Source organism: Mastacembelus armatus, chromosome 8 (genome assembly GCF_900324485.2).
Source record: "Mastacembelus armatus chromosome 8, fMasArm1.2, whole genome shotgun sequence".
NCBI lineage: Eukaryota > Metazoa > Chordata > Actinopteri > Synbranchiformes > Mastacembelidae > Mastacembelus > Mastacembelus armatus.
This window is the reverse complement of record NC_046640.1, coordinates 13,472,234-13,488,861: the sequence shown is the minus strand read 5'-3', so window position 1 is coordinate 13,488,861 and position 16,628 is coordinate 13,472,234. Positions and strand designations below refer to the sequence as shown.

The 16,628-nt window shown below is 40.9% G+C and overlaps 3 protein-coding genes across 4 annotated transcripts; 2 read left to right on the top strand and 1 right to left on the bottom strand.

Annotated features, from left to right (window-relative positions):
- Nucleotides 1–10: 10 nt before the first annotated feature.
- On the bottom strand, nt 11–1,557 carry chchd5 (coiled-coil-helix-coiled-coil-helix domain containing 5). The gene is made up of 4 exons (XM_026326182.1): nt 1,436–1,557; nt 1,052–1,192; nt 811–962; nt 11–641 (listed from the first exon to the last, which is right to left on the bottom strand). Coding segments are annotated over exons 1-4 (324 nt in total). The 5' UTR covers nt 1,438–1,557; the 3' UTR covers nt 11–612.
- A 296-nt stretch (nt 1,558–1,853) lies between these two features.
- atp13a1 (ATPase 13A1) lies at nt 1,854–11,273 on the top strand. Of its 2 annotated transcripts, XM_026326178.2 has the most exons (25): nt 1,855–2,373; nt 3,161–3,250; nt 3,517–3,780; nt 3,902–4,057; nt 4,195–4,264; nt 4,356–4,462; nt 4,617–4,746; nt 5,087–5,142; nt 5,286–5,412; nt 5,557–5,694; nt 5,826–5,946; nt 6,070–6,227; nt 6,543–6,718; nt 6,799–6,909; nt 7,022–7,147; nt 7,234–7,342; nt 7,529–7,722; nt 8,016–8,112; nt 8,203–8,387; nt 8,630–8,744; nt 8,855–9,051; nt 9,192–9,334; nt 9,444–9,555; nt 9,635–9,778; nt 10,696–11,273. In XM_026326178.2, the coding sequence occupies exons 1-25, from the start codon at nt 2,020–2,022 to the stop codon at nt 10,804–10,806; spliced, it is 3,591 nt and encodes a 1,196-aa protein (XP_026181963.1). In that variant the 5' UTR covers nt 1,855–2,019; the 3' UTR covers nt 10,807–11,273. The 2 variants fall into 2 exon arrangements, 1 of the variants encoding a protein (XP_026181963.1); XR_003296767.2 differs by lacking the exon at nt 9,444–9,555 and having other exon boundaries at nt 1,854–2,373.
- Nucleotides 11,274–12,456: 1,183 nt separating this feature from the next.
- On the top strand, nt 12,457–16,028 carry dsn1 (DSN1 component of MIS12 kinetochore complex). Its single transcript, XM_026325358.2, has 10 exons — nt 12,457–12,519; nt 12,810–12,846; nt 12,933–13,209; nt 13,308–13,381; nt 13,729–13,801; nt 13,911–14,055; nt 14,191–14,262; nt 14,373–14,520; nt 15,128–15,215; nt 15,312–16,028. Exons 1-10 carry the CDS (start codon nt 12,485–12,487, stop codon nt 15,386–15,388), a joined length of 1,026 nt encoding a protein of 341 aa, XP_026181143.1. The 5' UTR covers nt 12,457–12,484; the 3' UTR covers nt 15,389–16,028.
- The last annotated feature ends 600 nt before the right edge of the window (nt 16,029–16,628 follow it).

The window sequence follows — 16,628 nt, the reverse complement described above, 5'->3', positions numbered from 1 at the left end:
AGGCCAGACATAAGCAACCAACAACAACCTTTATTTATTGACCAAGCACCAGCTTCTCTTTTACAGGAACACCAGGATCACATTCACATGGTTACACACGTTCACACCTGGAAGCTGCCCAGTAATGCCACGTTCTGACCTGTTGGCCACTGAGCAGCTTCACAGTAGGAGGTGCAGGAACTTAAATTAAATCCTGCTGGTCCAGGGATTGATTTGCCAACCTTACGGTCACCAGCTTGCTTATATTTACCTTTAGCTTTATGCCACCACTGCCCACACTAAAAGTTGGATGACAATTTTAATGACATGTCTTTCAAAAAAATTCAGTATAAACCAGGCATCCTCATTTACAGGTAAGTATAAATGTAATTTTTTTCACGCACACATTTTCAAAAAGGCTAAAAGAATGATAGTCAGTCTAACTCACAGTGCTGTAGCATTAAGCCCCTGCACCTTACTGTCGAACAAAAACACTCACATTAAATCACACAAAGGTAAACATATCCCGACAGTCACTGTACATACAGTAACCTGGCTGGTGCACGTGAAACCAGCCCATTTCAGCTGCAGCGAGGACAGATATAATATGAAGGTGTGGAAGATGTCTGAATGCTACGATGGTTGAGGTACTGAATTTGTAGCTGAAATAAAAATGGAAAAATATTAATATGTTAAACATTAGTAGTATTAGATTTTTGTTTTTGCATCCAAATTCTCAAGATGCCCAAGCTATCACTGCACATCTGGAATATTTCAGCATGTTTATATGTGAACCTGAGTTGTGTATGGCAAATTCCAGCAAGAGCTTACCCATGCCACTGAGGTCCACTGTCTCTGCACAGCCCAGGAAGCGAGCCACATGCGGTGAGCAGGTGGCAGGTTTATCCTGGTTTTCTCTCAGGCAGTTCTCAAACTTCACAAACTCCGCAGAACAGTCCTGTCTGATCTTCTGGATCACTGGGCTATCAAAACAAAGTTAAGGGTTACACACTAATATGCTGGATGTCAGTGTCACAGGGTTGGGAGTGGATGCACAACTCTGTCTCCTTACTGTGATGATGTGCAATGTGCAACCTTCATCTTCAGTTCATCACACTTTTGCTGCCATGTTGATGGGTTGGATGCCACACACGACCCATATGCCTCCATTTCTTTGTGGCAATATCTGGCCGTAATATCCATTGCAGCCTGCCTAAAAGGTGACAGACTTATGTAAATGAATCAGTGGTTACAATCCAATGATAAACACATTGTTAACCTGCTACAATCCTACTTCCCACAACAAACAGAAACAATAACTCACGATAAAAATAATAAAGCAGAAGTGGAGGATGGAGTCTGATTCACAGTTAGTTACAGTCTATATTCATGTACTCCTGTACCTAGACTAGATGGCAAATGTAATATTTATATGAGCTATATTTGAGATTCTTACATGTTGCTGTTTTAGATTTGTCTCAAACGAGGACGCTGGTCAACCAAGGTTACACCACCAGTCTCCCATGTGGAGCCATGTCTGTACGGCGATCATACATCCACACCCATCAATATCTCATTGGATGGAAATACAGCATTGTGCAATAGTTATTTAATGTTATTGGTTCAGCGCTATGCCAATCAATTACTTTGGTCACGCCCCTATAATGACGTGACTTTTTTTTTTAAAGAGGCAGCTATTTAATCGCACAGTTAAAGCATTATAATGTCGGTTGCAGTTTCTGTTTTGTAGATGAATCGTTTTTATTCACGTATTTACTAAAGTTTAACCTAAACAATACAATTTACCTGTGTGGACGATAATAACGCTGAGTCTTTGCGGTTCAATCACGTTGTGCCAACGAGAACATTACGTGTCTCTGCGTGTTTACGTATGCGGAAGCCACGGTCAGAGAGCGAGCGGTTTAGTAAACGAAAGCAGGACTGAGCGCCACTCCGTGTGTACGATTGCCTTTTTACCGGTTTCAGCACGACGGGGTGGTGGTGGATGATAGAGGGGGCCATAGAAGAGAGCGAAGTGAAATGGACGACGCCAAGAAAGAGGGGAGTATGACTGCAGACGGGATCCAGGGACCGGGTGAGCTGCAAATGGCCCCCTCTATGAACCACAACCAACATGACAGCGGCACCGGCGACGAGCTGGTGAGCTCGGTGACGCTTTACAGGCGGAGACCTCGGCTGCTACACGGCACCGTCCTCCCGTTTCTGGTCGTTCTCTACCCGGCCTGGCTGTACGCGTGGTTAGGAGTTTACGGTGCTTCCGAGTATCCAGAGGCAGGCCTGCTGGCCCTGGCCGCTATCGGGATCGTGCACGTCCTCACAGCGCTCTCTGGTTATTGGTCCGTGCATGCGCATTGCTGGCTAACTTGTTCCAAGGTAAACATCATTAATAGCAGTAATACTGCATTATCTATAAAGTAGCCAGAGCCCCCTATCTCCTCCCCTCAAATCCACTTAACATAGAGGTCAAAGGTCAGGGAGGACATGATCCCAGGAGCAGGTGGGATGTATGTAGCCAGGCAGGTGTTGAACCCTGGGTAATGGGTTTTAGGGATGGCCTCTATATCCACAGGACTGATGTCAATATATCAAACACATCAATAATCAAACGGTCTCTAAGTTAAAAGTTTTTATAGATAAATGGAAAATTTCTGTGTCTGCATCATGTGAAAATCTGTGTCACTTTCTTTCACTCTACACAAATATTTATAATATAAAGCCAGAGGACATTTGCTGGATGTTATAAAATGGTATGTGTTTTGCTTCGGAAAGTCACCTCTACAGCACATACCTGAACATGGGGAATGCTCTGGAGCAGCGAAACAGAAACTGTCATGTCCAAATGGCATTAGTGTTTCAAATAAACATTAGTATTAGTACTGACTTTGTGTTGTCAGTTTAAATGAGAACATTGTTTTTGCAGTCACATAAAATAGTTAAAGATATATTTTTTTAATGCCTGGACTTTATGCATAAGAGAGCTGGGACAGGCTCCAGCAGATCTCTGTGACCCTAAATGGAGGGATGTCTGGACTTTATATTCATCAAGTAACTGATTGTCAGTGTATGTCCCATTTCAGAGGGACAAATCCGCAGCTGTACCAAAAATAACACTGACTTTTCACAGTGTATGAATTAATTGCCTGTTCATTTCTGTACACAGGATCCAGACCCAAATAAGGCTACGCTGGCAAAGGTCATACCCACCCCCAACAATGGTTCTGCTGAACTAGTAGCACTACAGAGGGACCAGGTCAGTTCACTGATTTACTCTCATGAATCTTCAAGTTGTTTTAATTAAGAACATGTTCAAGATTTCACCCTCTCTGTCTACTAGACTTAGACTGCAGCATGTCTATTGATCTTACTAGGTATTTCAAATCTACATAAGCTTAGTCACTGTAGTCAGTAATGTGATTTGTCACAAATTTTAAAAGGTATAAACTGTTTTTTCCCTGCAAAAAAAAAGAAAATACTAATATAAAAATGTCTTTCTTTCTCTCTTGTTCTGACCAACAGGATGATAATGGGGAGAGAATTCTGTCTTTTGAGTTTCAAAAGATCCGCTATCTTTTTGATCATAAAGAGAAGAAATGTTTCCTTCCAATAGCATTCCCTATCAGCCACCCAATGGGCTTCTTTCAGTCTTGGCGTGGCTACCAGGAAGAGGCTGAACTCAAAGCTGCAGAAAAATGCTATGGCACCAATCGTGCTGAGATGGTGGTGCCAGATTTCCTGGAGCTCTTTAAAGAGAGGGCCACAGCTCCCTTTTTTGTTTTCCAGGTATGTGTATAAGTGGATGTTTCTTTATAATTTGACTAGTTCTAGTGTAAAACTGCAAAAGTGTCAGCCTGGTAAAAGTGTCTGCATCCATGTGAAGTCATCTAAGCTCTGCCATCATTAGGTGTTCTGTGTGGGGCTGTGGTGTCTGGATGAGTACTGGTACTACAGCGTTTTCACACTGTTCATGCTGGTGGCGTTCGAGGCCTCTCTGGTCCAGCAGCAAATGAGGAATATGTCGGAAATCCGCCGCATGGGAAACAAGCCCTACATGATCCAGGTAGGCTTAATCATGTTAATGTACAATATTAAATGTTAAAGTTACACACAAACATTTTGTCACAAAGCTCACTGCCTACACTATACTATACGATGTCTTTAAATTATTAATGCTTTACTTCATGTATTTTGTGCCAGGTATATCGTAACAGGAAGTGGAGACCTATTTCAAGTGATGAACTTGTGCCTGGTGACATTGTCTCAATAGGTGCATGTCCTATCAGCACTTTTATTCCCTACACAAATATCAGATTTATAAAGTTGGTGAGTGTTTCATATGTGTACTCTGTCCTTCAAAGGGCGCTCACCACAGGACAACTTGGTACCATGTGATGTGCTGCTACTCAGGGGACGTTGCATTGTGGATGAGGCCATGCTGACTGGAGAGTCTGTGCCCCAGATGAAGGTTACAGGCACACTAATATATACACATGATATGATAACATTATGCAGAGCTTTGACTGTGAACTTTAGAGTGTATCAAGTCAGTTATTCTAAATGGTATAGGATTAACGTGGCATATTGTAATAACTGCTGACAATAATTGCGGGCTTGTGCAGGAGCCAATAGAGGACTTGGACCCCACACGAATCTTGGACCTTCAGGCGGACTCTAGACTCCATGTCATCTCTGGGGGAACAAAAGTGGTCCAACATAGTCCCCCTTTAAAGGCCAGCGCAGGACTTAAACGTTAGTGCTAATTTATTTCTATTTACCTATTACCAACAGCTTATACAGCCAGGGTCAATAGCACATACAGTACTGTGCAGACGTATTAGGCATTTTAGATGTTTTAAACCATCAGGTGTCTGATCGATCACAAAGTCATTGTGCAGCCCATCGTGCAGGACAACAATCCCCATAAAGAGCCCACTAGGGTTCATGAAGGGTTATTTTCAATGGTAAGAAAAACCAGGAGTCCTGCAGCAGATGGTTTTTAGTGCCTAAAACCTTTGCACAGTACTGTATGTCACCCATCTTCATTGTGAGAACAAGGTGCAAGCTCATTAATCTTCTCCTTTCCATGCAGCTGTAGATAATGGCTGTGTGGCCTATGTACTGAGAACAGGATTTTACACTTCTCAGGTGAGGGAGTTGCTTATCGTTTTTGTACTACTACACTCCCCTTTTTCTTGTCATGCATTGTATTTCTAATTTTGACAACATGTCAGTGTAGAACAGTGTGAGCTGCGAAAGTGCACTGATCCTGTGTGCAAACTTGCCTCCAGGGTAAATTGTTGCGGACCATCCTATTTGGTGTGAAGCGAGTCACGGCAAACAACCTGGAGACTTTCATCTTCATCCTCTTCCTCCTTGTGTTTGCCATTGCTGCAGCTGTTTATGTCTGGGTAGAAGGTGAGGTACACAGCATCAGCTCATTAATATGTAATTCTTATTCAACAAGGACATTATCATTGTCCAAGTGATAAAATAATAGCTTGAGGTGAAGGCATACGTAATAAGTAAATACTGTCTATGTGGTTGGTATTACCCCCTCAGGCACCAAGGATGTCACTAGGAACCGCTACAAGCTGTTTTTGGAGTGCACACTAATCCTCACTTCAGTGGTTCCACCAGAACTCCCTATCGAACTTTCTTTGGCGGTTAACACGTCTCTTATTGCCCTGGCTAAACTCTGTAAGTCTGTGTGTGCTCCTGGCCTGCATACATTTAGAATATATATTAAGAGACCTGGAAAAGCAGCTTATAGTGCAAAGCCCTCAAGAGCAGTCATTCATTCTTCTTTCTCCTCCTGCTTCTACTCTTAGATGTATTCTGTACAGAGCCCTTCAGGATACCATTTGCAGGAAAAGTGGAGGTTTGCTGTTTTGACAAAACAGGAACACTGACTAGTGACAGTCTTGTGGTACGAGGAGTAGCAGGCCTGAGGTAAAACCTGCCCACCGTTCTTGGTGTTTTACTTGAAAGATAACATTAACGTACATGTGAGTGAGCAGTACATACATTTCCACTCAGTGGAGCCTATTGGGTGATGTTTGTGTTTTATGACAGAGAAGGAAAGGAAGTGATGCCTGTATCTGAAATACCAGTTGAGACGCATCGGGTGGTGGCCACTTGTCATTCGCTTGTCACTCTGGATGATGGACAATTGGTTGGAGATCCACTGGAGAAAGCGATGCTGACTGCTGCTGACTGGACCCTCACTAAAGGTACAGGGATATAACCTTCATTAAATGTGTAGGGCTGGAGTAGATGGGTGTCAGAAACGGTATATGCTCATGTTTTTTTTGGCAACATACATGTTCCTGTCACATTTGCACATTTCTTAGTTGCAGTACAGTCTTGCCAGGTGCACCATATCAGTCAAATGCAGGGAAACATTTGTATTTTAATTGTGGATGTTACATAGTGTATGATGTGTTACTGATCCCACTTTTAAATTAGAGCTCATATGCATTTGGCAACTTTACATGTAACAGCACAATGCATATTTGTGTGCCTCATCAACTCTTGTCTTTGACCAGATGAAAAAGTGTTTCCGCGAGGTATCAAAACCCAGGGTCTTAAGATCCACCAGCGTTTCCACTTTGCCAGTGCTCTGAAGAGGATGTCAGTCCTGGCCTCCTATGAGAAAATGGGCTCCACTGAGCTTTGCTATATCTCAACCGTCAAAGGAGCTCCAGAGACACTCAGAACAATGGTAAACCATCCTTAAGACACACTCTGCTGGTTTCTACACTGATAAAGTGTATCTGTTGGTGTTCTAATGTGGCTGTGCAGTTTGCAGAATGTCCAGCGACTTACGATGAAGTCCACAGAGAAATGTCTCGGGAAGGAGCTAGAGTGCTGGCCTTGGGTTACAAAGAGATGGGGCACCTCAGTCATCAGCAGGTTCTTATTTGTTCCTACTCAGAACTATCAGAGTTTGTCTAATGTGACTGGGTAGTCTTGTGATGTATTAGGTGTTGTTTGAAACAGAGGTGGATATTTTTGGCTCACATAGGTGCGGGAGATGAGTCGTGATGCTCTGGAGTGTGACTTGCATTTCGCTGGGTTCATGGTTGTTTCCTGCCCCCTGAAGAGTGACAGCAAGGCTGTCATCAGAGAGATCCAGGAAGCATCTCATCATGTAAATAAGCTGACAACACACAATTGTGCACACATGCCCAAACAGCAGGGTTTTAAGATGGATGATACATCTTGCTCTGCTTTCAGGTGGTGATGATCACAGGCGACAACCCTCTAACAGCGTGTCATGTAGCAAGAGAGCTCCACTTCATCCAGAAAGAACACACACTCATATTGCAGCCAAATCTTGATCAGGGTATGGGGAGTCAACACTTTACAGAATTACATGTATTCCTTAGACAAGCCAGTAGAAAACAGAAAGATAGCCTGTAGTTAAGGCAAACAAGTGTTTTTTTTCCCCATGTAATCTTGTAACACCAGGTGTTTTGACCTAAGACATAGACAGAGTGCAGAATTATGTATCTGATATTTTGTTTTCCAGATGGGTGGCATTGGGAATCCATTGATGGCAGTGTGCACATACCACTGCCCCCTCCCTCCATTCCTTCTTTGGTGCATCAGTTTGACTTGTGTGTAACAGGGGAGGGGCTAGCCAGACTGAGCTGTGAACCCCGGCTACTTCACACCCTCTTGCCTCACATAAGAGTGTTTGCTCGTGTCAGTCCTAAACAGAAGGTAGGTCTTAAAGCATACACTTAATGTCTGGGTCTCACTGAAATGTGTTTCCACCATCTACAGATAACTGATTAAACATGTAGAATCTGACATTATGTTGAGATTTCTAAACTACAGTCACAGTGATGTTAGATAAATATATAATAAGATGTAGGAACACCACTCATTTGTCTGACTGGCATATTTCTGGTGGCTGTTAAAAGAGGGGAAATCTGAGAAATTGGTATTTTGGACATGACAGATCTATGTAACAATGCATTTGATTTTGAAAAGAATACTGTATTTCTATTTAGGAATTTGTGATCACCAGTCTAAAGGGACTAGGCTATGTGACATTGATGTGTGGCGATGGTACAAATGATGTTGGAGCTCTCAAACACGCCCACATAGGTAAGGTTTGTCAGCCGGTAGAACTTGTAGCCTTGGTCGGTCCGTGTGACCTTAACGGTGTGGATTGATTGTAGTTTTGTATTTCCTTAGGTGTCGCTCTGTTAGCCAATGCCCCTGAACGTATGCCTGAAAAAAGGAAACGGGGGAGAGAGAAAGAGGCATCCACGACAGAATCCAGACCTTTACCACCTGTTAGTTCAGGAGGCAAATTGAGCTCCAGGGGAGCCAGACAGAGGGTGATGGCTCAGAGAGAAGAGCAGCTTGCAGCACAGAAGGTGTGTGTCTCTTCAGGAAGGAGCTAATTGACCAATAATGTCAGTTCTTCGATTCTTTTGTCCCCCCTTTGTATGGTAGCAGAAAGTCATTCATATTTATAGGGCCACTGAATGCAGCATGTTGTGTTACTAGCATTAACAAAACCATAAATAAATAGCTCAACCAGCAATAATTGTGCATTTTATTAAAATGATAGAGGTATATTGCATTGGCCTAAACATCAGGGTTTATTCTATAACAGGAGAGGATCAGTCAAGTCCTACGAGAACTTGAAGAAGATCAGGTACAAGTAGTGAAACTGGGTGACGCCTCCATCGCAGCCCCTTTCACCTCCAAACTCTCCTCTATACAGTGCAGTAAGTAATGCATGTTTGTAATTTCAGCTTTTGCCCTTGACAGAATTGGCAAAGATTCAAACAAAGTTGCTGTCCACTTCTGAAACATGTTGCTTTGTCTTTTCCCACAGTCTGCCATGTAATAAAGCAAGGCCGTTGCACTCTGGTGACAACACTCCAGATGTTCAAGATTCTCGCACTCAATGCCCTGGTACTGGCCTACAGCCAGTCTGTACTCTACCTCGAGGGGGTCAAGTTTAGTGATTTCCAGGCAACTCTGCAGGGCCTGCTCCTGGCTGGATGCTTCCTCTTCATCTCTAGATCAAAGGTGAGAATTTCTCTGAGAAAAAAAAGGCTCTCCATGTTTCTGATTTATTGTAGCAGCAGGATCATCTTTACTGACATGTCTAGTCTGTTTGATACCAAAGAAATTAAGAATCTTTTTTTTTTTCTCTCCTGTTTACACAGCCCTTGAAAACATTGTCTCGGGAGCGTCCCTTACCAAACATCTTCAATCTTTATACAGTGTTGACTGTGCTGCTTCAGTTTGCTGTTCACTTTTGTAGTCTGGTGTATCTATACAGAGAGGCACAAAGCAGAAGTCCGCCCAGGTAAATCACAGAGAGACAGAGGGAGTTTTTCTCTACAAGATTGCTATTTATTTTAAGAGTATTACATTCATGCATTATAATAACATTTCATTTGTCCTCTCTCTTGCAGAGTGGAGCAGTTTGTAGACCTGTATAAAGAGTTTGAACCCAGTCTAATTAACAGCACTGTATATATAATGTCCATGGCCATGCAGATGGCCACCTTTGCTATTAACTACAAGGTACTTACTCTTAATCTCATTATTATCTCTCTATATTCTTTATGCTGAAAGAGACTTAATGCATGTTTGTGTCTGATAGGGTCACCCCTTTATGGAGTCTCTCAGCGAAAATCGACCACTACTATGGAGTATCGTTATTTCAGGTTTAGCGATTGTGGGACTCCTTACTGGTTCCTCACCAGAATTCAATGATCAGTTTGCTCTTGTAGATATTCCAGCTGAGGTGAGCCATAATTATTTTACTGTTTTGTGTTACAGTTTTCCGTGATTCCTAAGGCACATTATCAGAAACAATTTGCCATTCATTTTTTTCGAAATTACACAAACATTCTCAAAATGACATTCAATGTACTCTGGAGTACTCTCAAAATGACAGTCAAAAACACACACAAAATGTCTGCCTCCTATACAACAGAGGGATTATTTTAACATACTTCTACCAAAAAGGTGTTTTTTTGTTTTTCTAAAATAGTATTTTAGGCGAACTTATGTTATTTTGAACTATGTAACATTGTGGCACTGACATACTGATTGCCGTTACACGAACACACTCTGAAAAGACATTTAAAACAATGCAGACAGTGAAGAAATGTTCTTATCCTTTATTTCAAGACACCAGATGGCATTATTTGCAAGCCATACCGCCAACTGCAGTATCTTGCTCATCAGTACATATCGCTGCCTCCCTCCAGCAGGTGGCTGCCTTATGGTTCTGCAAAAAAATATCCATTATCATTTTGCAACAAGCTACAGTGGGAACAGAGTTCCAAGTAGTGAAACGGTGTATACATGCACTATAAGAGTACATATATACATGCATTACAGCATAGCACATAACACCAATGCAAAGTATCATTTTTATCACCTCTGTGTGGGCAAGAGATGCAACCATAAAGAAAATCAAGCTTGGTTACACTCCCTGTCCAGCTTCCCTCATGGTCATCCCAAGTAGAACTTTGCAAAAAAAATGTGTGAATAATGTTTACAGTGATGGGAAAAGTGTTTACTGTTTAAAAACCTGAGGTAAGGGAATGGATTTGATGCTAAAGGAGACTATTACAGTATGTTATACGTAATAGACTTGTGATAATCATGTACCCTGATAATCAGGTAACCTGTCTACTATTAACTCCCTTGCAGTTCAAATTGATCATCGCCCAGGTACTGGTGGTGGACTTTGTTGCCGCTCTGCTGGTTGACCGTGTCCTGCAGTTCCTGCTGGGCAAAGGGACTCTCAGGCTGCCTTCTTGAACTCAGTGCCAATCACCACCCTTATCAGCAAAACTGTAAAGGGAGAGAAGATTTTGGAGGAGCAAGAGAAATAAGCTGTTGTGACATATAAAAGACAGCTGAGACATTCATGGCGTGCAGTACCACACCCTGCGTATCCCTCTCTTTGTCCTGTTCTGTCCCTTCTTAACCCACTGTGTTTCTGTATTTTCATGAACTCTGTTTCATTTGTTTTCTTAGTCACTCTTCATTTTTTTTCTATATTTATCTCTCTTCATCTGTCCCCCCCGGCTGCAACAAAACGCCATGAAGACAGCAGTATTGAGTGGAGTGTGAGACTGTGCCACCCAGAGGGAAACATACAGGCACATGAAGGGGGCATTCTCTAAGAGAATTGCAAAAGTGTTTTGATTTTGTTTGATGCCTCTCCTTGATTTTGTAAAAACTGAAAAACATCTCTAACAGACTTATAAAGACTTACAGACAAATGATGATGTCTGTCAAGAATTTTGTCAAGTGCTGAGGTGTGTGCATGGAAAGGATTAGAATGTCCAGCTAGTCGTGAACTGTTCTGTTCCCAGAACTGCGCAAGTTCAATGACCAGAGTGTAAGAATACAGTATAACTGCACAAAACATATTAATCTAATGGAATCTTTTATATCACGGGACACTGGATACTGGGCTAAACAGAACGTGCCATCTCATTAAGATGAACATAAGAAAACTGCCAGCTTGTGAACTTTGTTTGCTTAACAGCTGATCTCAGCTAATCAGCCAAGTCTTTTTATCTTTTATCAGTAACTTAAAAATTGCCTTTCCCCATACAAATACAGATAAAAATCCAATCCTTTGCATTGTAAATCAAATATTGTATCAAGCATTCAGCAACTGGGGCTGTGGGCCTTGAAATCCAAATCAAACATTTATTTAACTGGGCTCCTTGTCAACTACAACCTAAAGTTACCAAAGAGAAAAGCAACGATCCACACTTTGTATAAACATGTATATGCACAGTCAAAAGGCTATGTGGTAATTTTCTTATTGGCCAGGTTATTCATTGATTAATATAACATATCAGTGTATGGGTTCCTAATGTTTAAACATTTTAGATAGTACATAATTAAACTTGCACTCAGTCGTAGACTTCTAACCTAATGAAGAACATTATAGTGTCTCAGAATAGATGCATACCTTTAACAACAATGAAATTTAGATACACTGGGAAAATGCTGTGAAAGATGTCAAAGTGGTCAAGCACAGTGTCTTGAATTCTAGAGGCCAAGCCACCAGAAACCTCTTCTGCCAGATATCAAAAATCCACCCAGCGTGTATGAAGAGGATTAGGGCCAGGATTGCCCCTTAGAACCAGTAGGTCAATGTTTGCTCTTATTCTGATCCAGGTGGATCACAAGTAGTGTATTAGATTCCTCCACATCTGGGGGGGGGTACTCCATTGTTTGGTACATATTCTAAACAAAATTGGTTGTCTACAGCTGTAGAACCAACGTATTACAGTGTGTATATATATATATGTGTATATATCTTCTTTTTCTTTTCCTTATATATATATATGTTTAATTGTAGCGTCATGTTTTATTTTTCTTTTTTGCTCGCCTTACAAACGCACTACATTTCCCATGGTCCTTAGGTCCTCTTGCCTTCTTGGGCGCGCTGTGAAGAAAAGTATTTGAAAGAAAAATGGCGGAAAAACATTTGGAGTCTGTACAAGACAGGTTTGTATCGTTTTCCTGCAGCTGTGACAACCGATTTAACATTTAAAGTGTTTTGTTGTATCCAGAAAACACAGTGAAGTGTATTTCAGCTAAACTAGTATTTCTGCTTGATTGTTGACCGACGAAAAATCAACGCTGTTGTAATCTGAAGTGCTGACGAAGAGCGTGAACCCGTCTGCTTGATATCCTAACTTTATTAAATATGGACCCTGTGTTTTTACTGTGCTGCTTTATGTAACGTTACATATAATGGTAGCTTGTAGTTAAATCGACATATTTTTTTCTTGCAGTGTCGAAAGTCTCGTCGTTACTGATAACCAGAATGAGGTAACGCTAACTAATATGTGTTTATGACATTTAAGCTAACAACATCCATTATTCCTGTGGTTGACATACAGACACTTTATTTTTAGGTCAACTCAGGTAAACAGACGTCGAAAAGATGCTCTTCCACAAGCTCCAGCACAGCTCCCCCACAAAAGTCTTCCCGTACCGACCTCCCATCACCCACCCCGGAGACGCCCGATTCAGAAGTGACTTTACGCTCAAAGGCAGACAAACAAGAAATGCAGACGGAAGACACGGAGGGCGCTTCGAGTCCCTCTGTAGGCCGAGCTGAACGGAGGAAGTCCTGGAGGAGAGCCACCATAACCCGGCGCTCCCTCCCTGCTCTTCCCAACCCCTATCACGGTGAGATTTCGGTGTCTTTGCCCTTGTAACGAGGAAATATACCGTCATTGGATAATTGTGTTTTGCGGTGCGAACACCTGTTTATGTGTTTGTTGTAGTTTTGTGCAGGGAGATAAGTACATCTTTGTCACAACAAGAGAGGCTGGAGAAATTGATGGAGGCTTCAATGAGGGTGAGTGTGGCAGGATCTTTAAAGTGTAGCACTAAATAACTGACAAGGTGAAAATATGATTTTATTATTAATATCATTAGAAAAAAAACACTGCCTGATGTTACTTTTCAGGTTACTGGTATTTGTCACTTTTCCTTGATTAAAAAGAAAACATTTAAAAAGCAAAGTTGGTGCTTACCAAACAAATGAGCATTTACTGTGGCTCTTAAGAAACTGCTTTTTTAAATTCAGAAATTTAAAGATCTGTCAAAGATTACTGTTTTATTCAGGTTGTCATGTACTGTCACGTTTGATTTATTGTCATTATTAAAATCCCTGAAGTATAATCACCTCTGCTTTGTTTCTAGCTGGCTTTAGAAAGAACTCAAAATTCGCTCCAGTCAGTACCAAACACCTCAATGGAGTCTTTTCAAAAACAAGGTCAGTGCTTTATTGCATAATTTGGTACAAATGTAATGGCGCTGGAGCTGCTACAGAAATATTTCATTAAAGTTTTTCTTTTTTGTGTTCTGTTGCTTCCATGACGTAGTTGAGCATGTGCAGAAAGTGTGGGGTTGTCTAGCCAAAAGCATACATAGCAAATTACAGGACGATCAACATCCTGCTAGTGCAGACAGTTCTAGTTGTCATTCAAAATGGAGTGGCATGGAAAAACTTCAGCAAGCCATCCACAGGTATTTTCTTAATGTCTCTGTGAAGTATTCATTCAAGCATACGTTGTAACTTAAATAACGCAGATGGTGCGAACAATGACTCAATCGTCTTTTTTTTTTTTTTTTTTTTTTCTACTGCCCTGTTCTACATTTTAGGCTCCAGTCTGAAAGTGAATCTTGGAAGGCACTGTTGAACAAACACCAGAGTAAAGCAGAGGAATTGAAAAGGTGAACACATGTACAGTCACTGAGGGATACTTTGACAATACTGTGCTCAATATGGCAATATTGTCTTCTCAGATTTTTTTTTTCAATAATGTCTTCTGTATTTGTTTCAGGAAAGTGGAGCAGGGCCAGGAGAAAGGTGTAGCATTAGACACTACATCTATGGCCCAGTCATCACAGCACCATATAATACAGAGCAAACCCGACTACCACAGCCTCCTCTCCAGACAACAACCTGTGCTTCACACTGTGGCAATGATTGTATGTTTGGAATTAGTTTTCTCACTCCCAAAACACAAATATATTCATACTAGAAATTGTTGACCTTCTTAGCTACAGTGATCAATATTTAATCACAGTATTGTTTGTAGATTGCATTTTTATGTTGGTATATGGTAAAATAGTAAAGATGAATGAAAAAAAAACAAAATAGAGAAAATTCAGTAACTCTGATGATGAAATAAAGCAGAAGATACTGTGCAGCTTAAACTCTGTCCAGTTGTCAGTTCTCTGAATTTCAGAAAACCTTTATTTCAAAAAACTTTAATTCCTTGCTCCAAACAAGGTTTAGCAATATTTGAATAACAATGTGACGGTAGCTTTGTGCTTGTTGCCAGCATTGTCAGCTGGCTGTGATCAAACCACACCCATATCGATTTGATAAAGCACACTAGCCAAGTCTTTTTTGTGTTTTAATACTACTGATGTATTTTCAAAACCTATTTATTGCTGTAGAACATATGTAGTTTTAAGGGTTAACTACTACAACCACTTTAAAACCATTATACTTGAATGTTAATTAATATCTGTACTGAATTATTTTCTTTATCTTGTTATATAATTGGTATTGCTTTTTTTAAATCTATAGATGGACACTCAGTGTAAAATGGTTGAAGAGCTTCAGTCCATCAAGGAGCAGTCAGAGCTGTTGGTGAAAGAGACCAGTGGCCGATTGGGTAAGAATTTTATTTGTCTTTCGTTTTTTCTATGAAATAATTTTGTACTTTTGCCAATTTAACATTCAATCTGGTTACTATGTACTTTCCAACCAGCGGCCCAGGAAGGATTCCAGGATCTTTCATATGATCTCATCAGGAATGACTATATCGTAACCTCTGCAACCATATAGACATAAACAGGCAGCCAATTCACTAGGTGACTATGGCTCTTAATGACTTGTATTTTCGAGATCATATATACTTTGTTGTAATTGTTGGTTTACAAACATGTAATCTCTTTCCGCTGTGCTTTTGTCTCAATTTTTACATAACGTCTGATTTTATATTTTCTGAGTCAAAAAACAATTTCTATAAGCATCAAGCTTCAGGTAATTCATGTATTTGACCAGCAGGTGGCAGCGGCTGGCTATACAAAATTGTGACAAGCTTTATGTTGAAGTCCAAGAGTTGATTTTTCTGTTAAGACTCTTAGATGCATAAGATGGATACAACTTGGAGTTGCTAAGACTACACTGTTTGAAATCAAGGAATACAAAACATTTCACAAAACAAGATTAATGGTCATTCTTCAAAAATAATACTAAGGATGGTATTCCCTGTTAACGTAAACCATTCAGATGTAACGCTAAACTGATTTTTGTCTAAAAATGCTTGATGTATTGATATGACAGTTTGACAACTACTGTTTTCATCAGAAGTGCCATCTGTTTTTAGCAAAAGTGATAAGGCCATTGCAAAGAGTATCAGAATCTTAATATACATTGTCATTTTTATAAACAAATGTGTTATTAAACCTATTTTAGAAAAATAGCATTTGTTGTACTGATTAAGTGATTTGTACAACAGGAATGCATCAAAATAACTGAAGGATTCTACTGTGTAGTTTGCCCGGAGTTTATGTACAGTCTTTTCTATATGCTCATCTTCACTCACATCAACTCTTTTTGGTGCCACATCTATTTCACTTCAGTGTCCCCTGACCACTGAGGAAGAGGCCCCTCCCCCACAGTGACTCACCCCCATCTCTTGCATTTGGCTGGGTCACTGATGCAGAACGAAGCTTTGACATTGTACCAGTCAGTCACAGCTTTGTTAGCTATCACTCCTATCTCTGGGACCCATTCACACATTAATGTTCAAACCCTCTTCACTCAGTACATATGAGTGAATGGTTTTCTGTGCTCTGCAGGTATGATCTCCAACACAGGCTTTTTGTAATTTCTCCTTGTGATTGTATTCAAGGGAGTGACTAGAGAGCATGGGGACAAGCAAAGGAAAGACAAGTGGGGTTGTGACCGTGAGAGTTGTGAGAAAGGAAAGATGGTGCACAGCAGGAGAGATCGATTCTTATTTAGATGAAAATGAGGCTTGATGCTTGTGGGGTGAGAGGAGGGCAGCTTTAGCATCCAA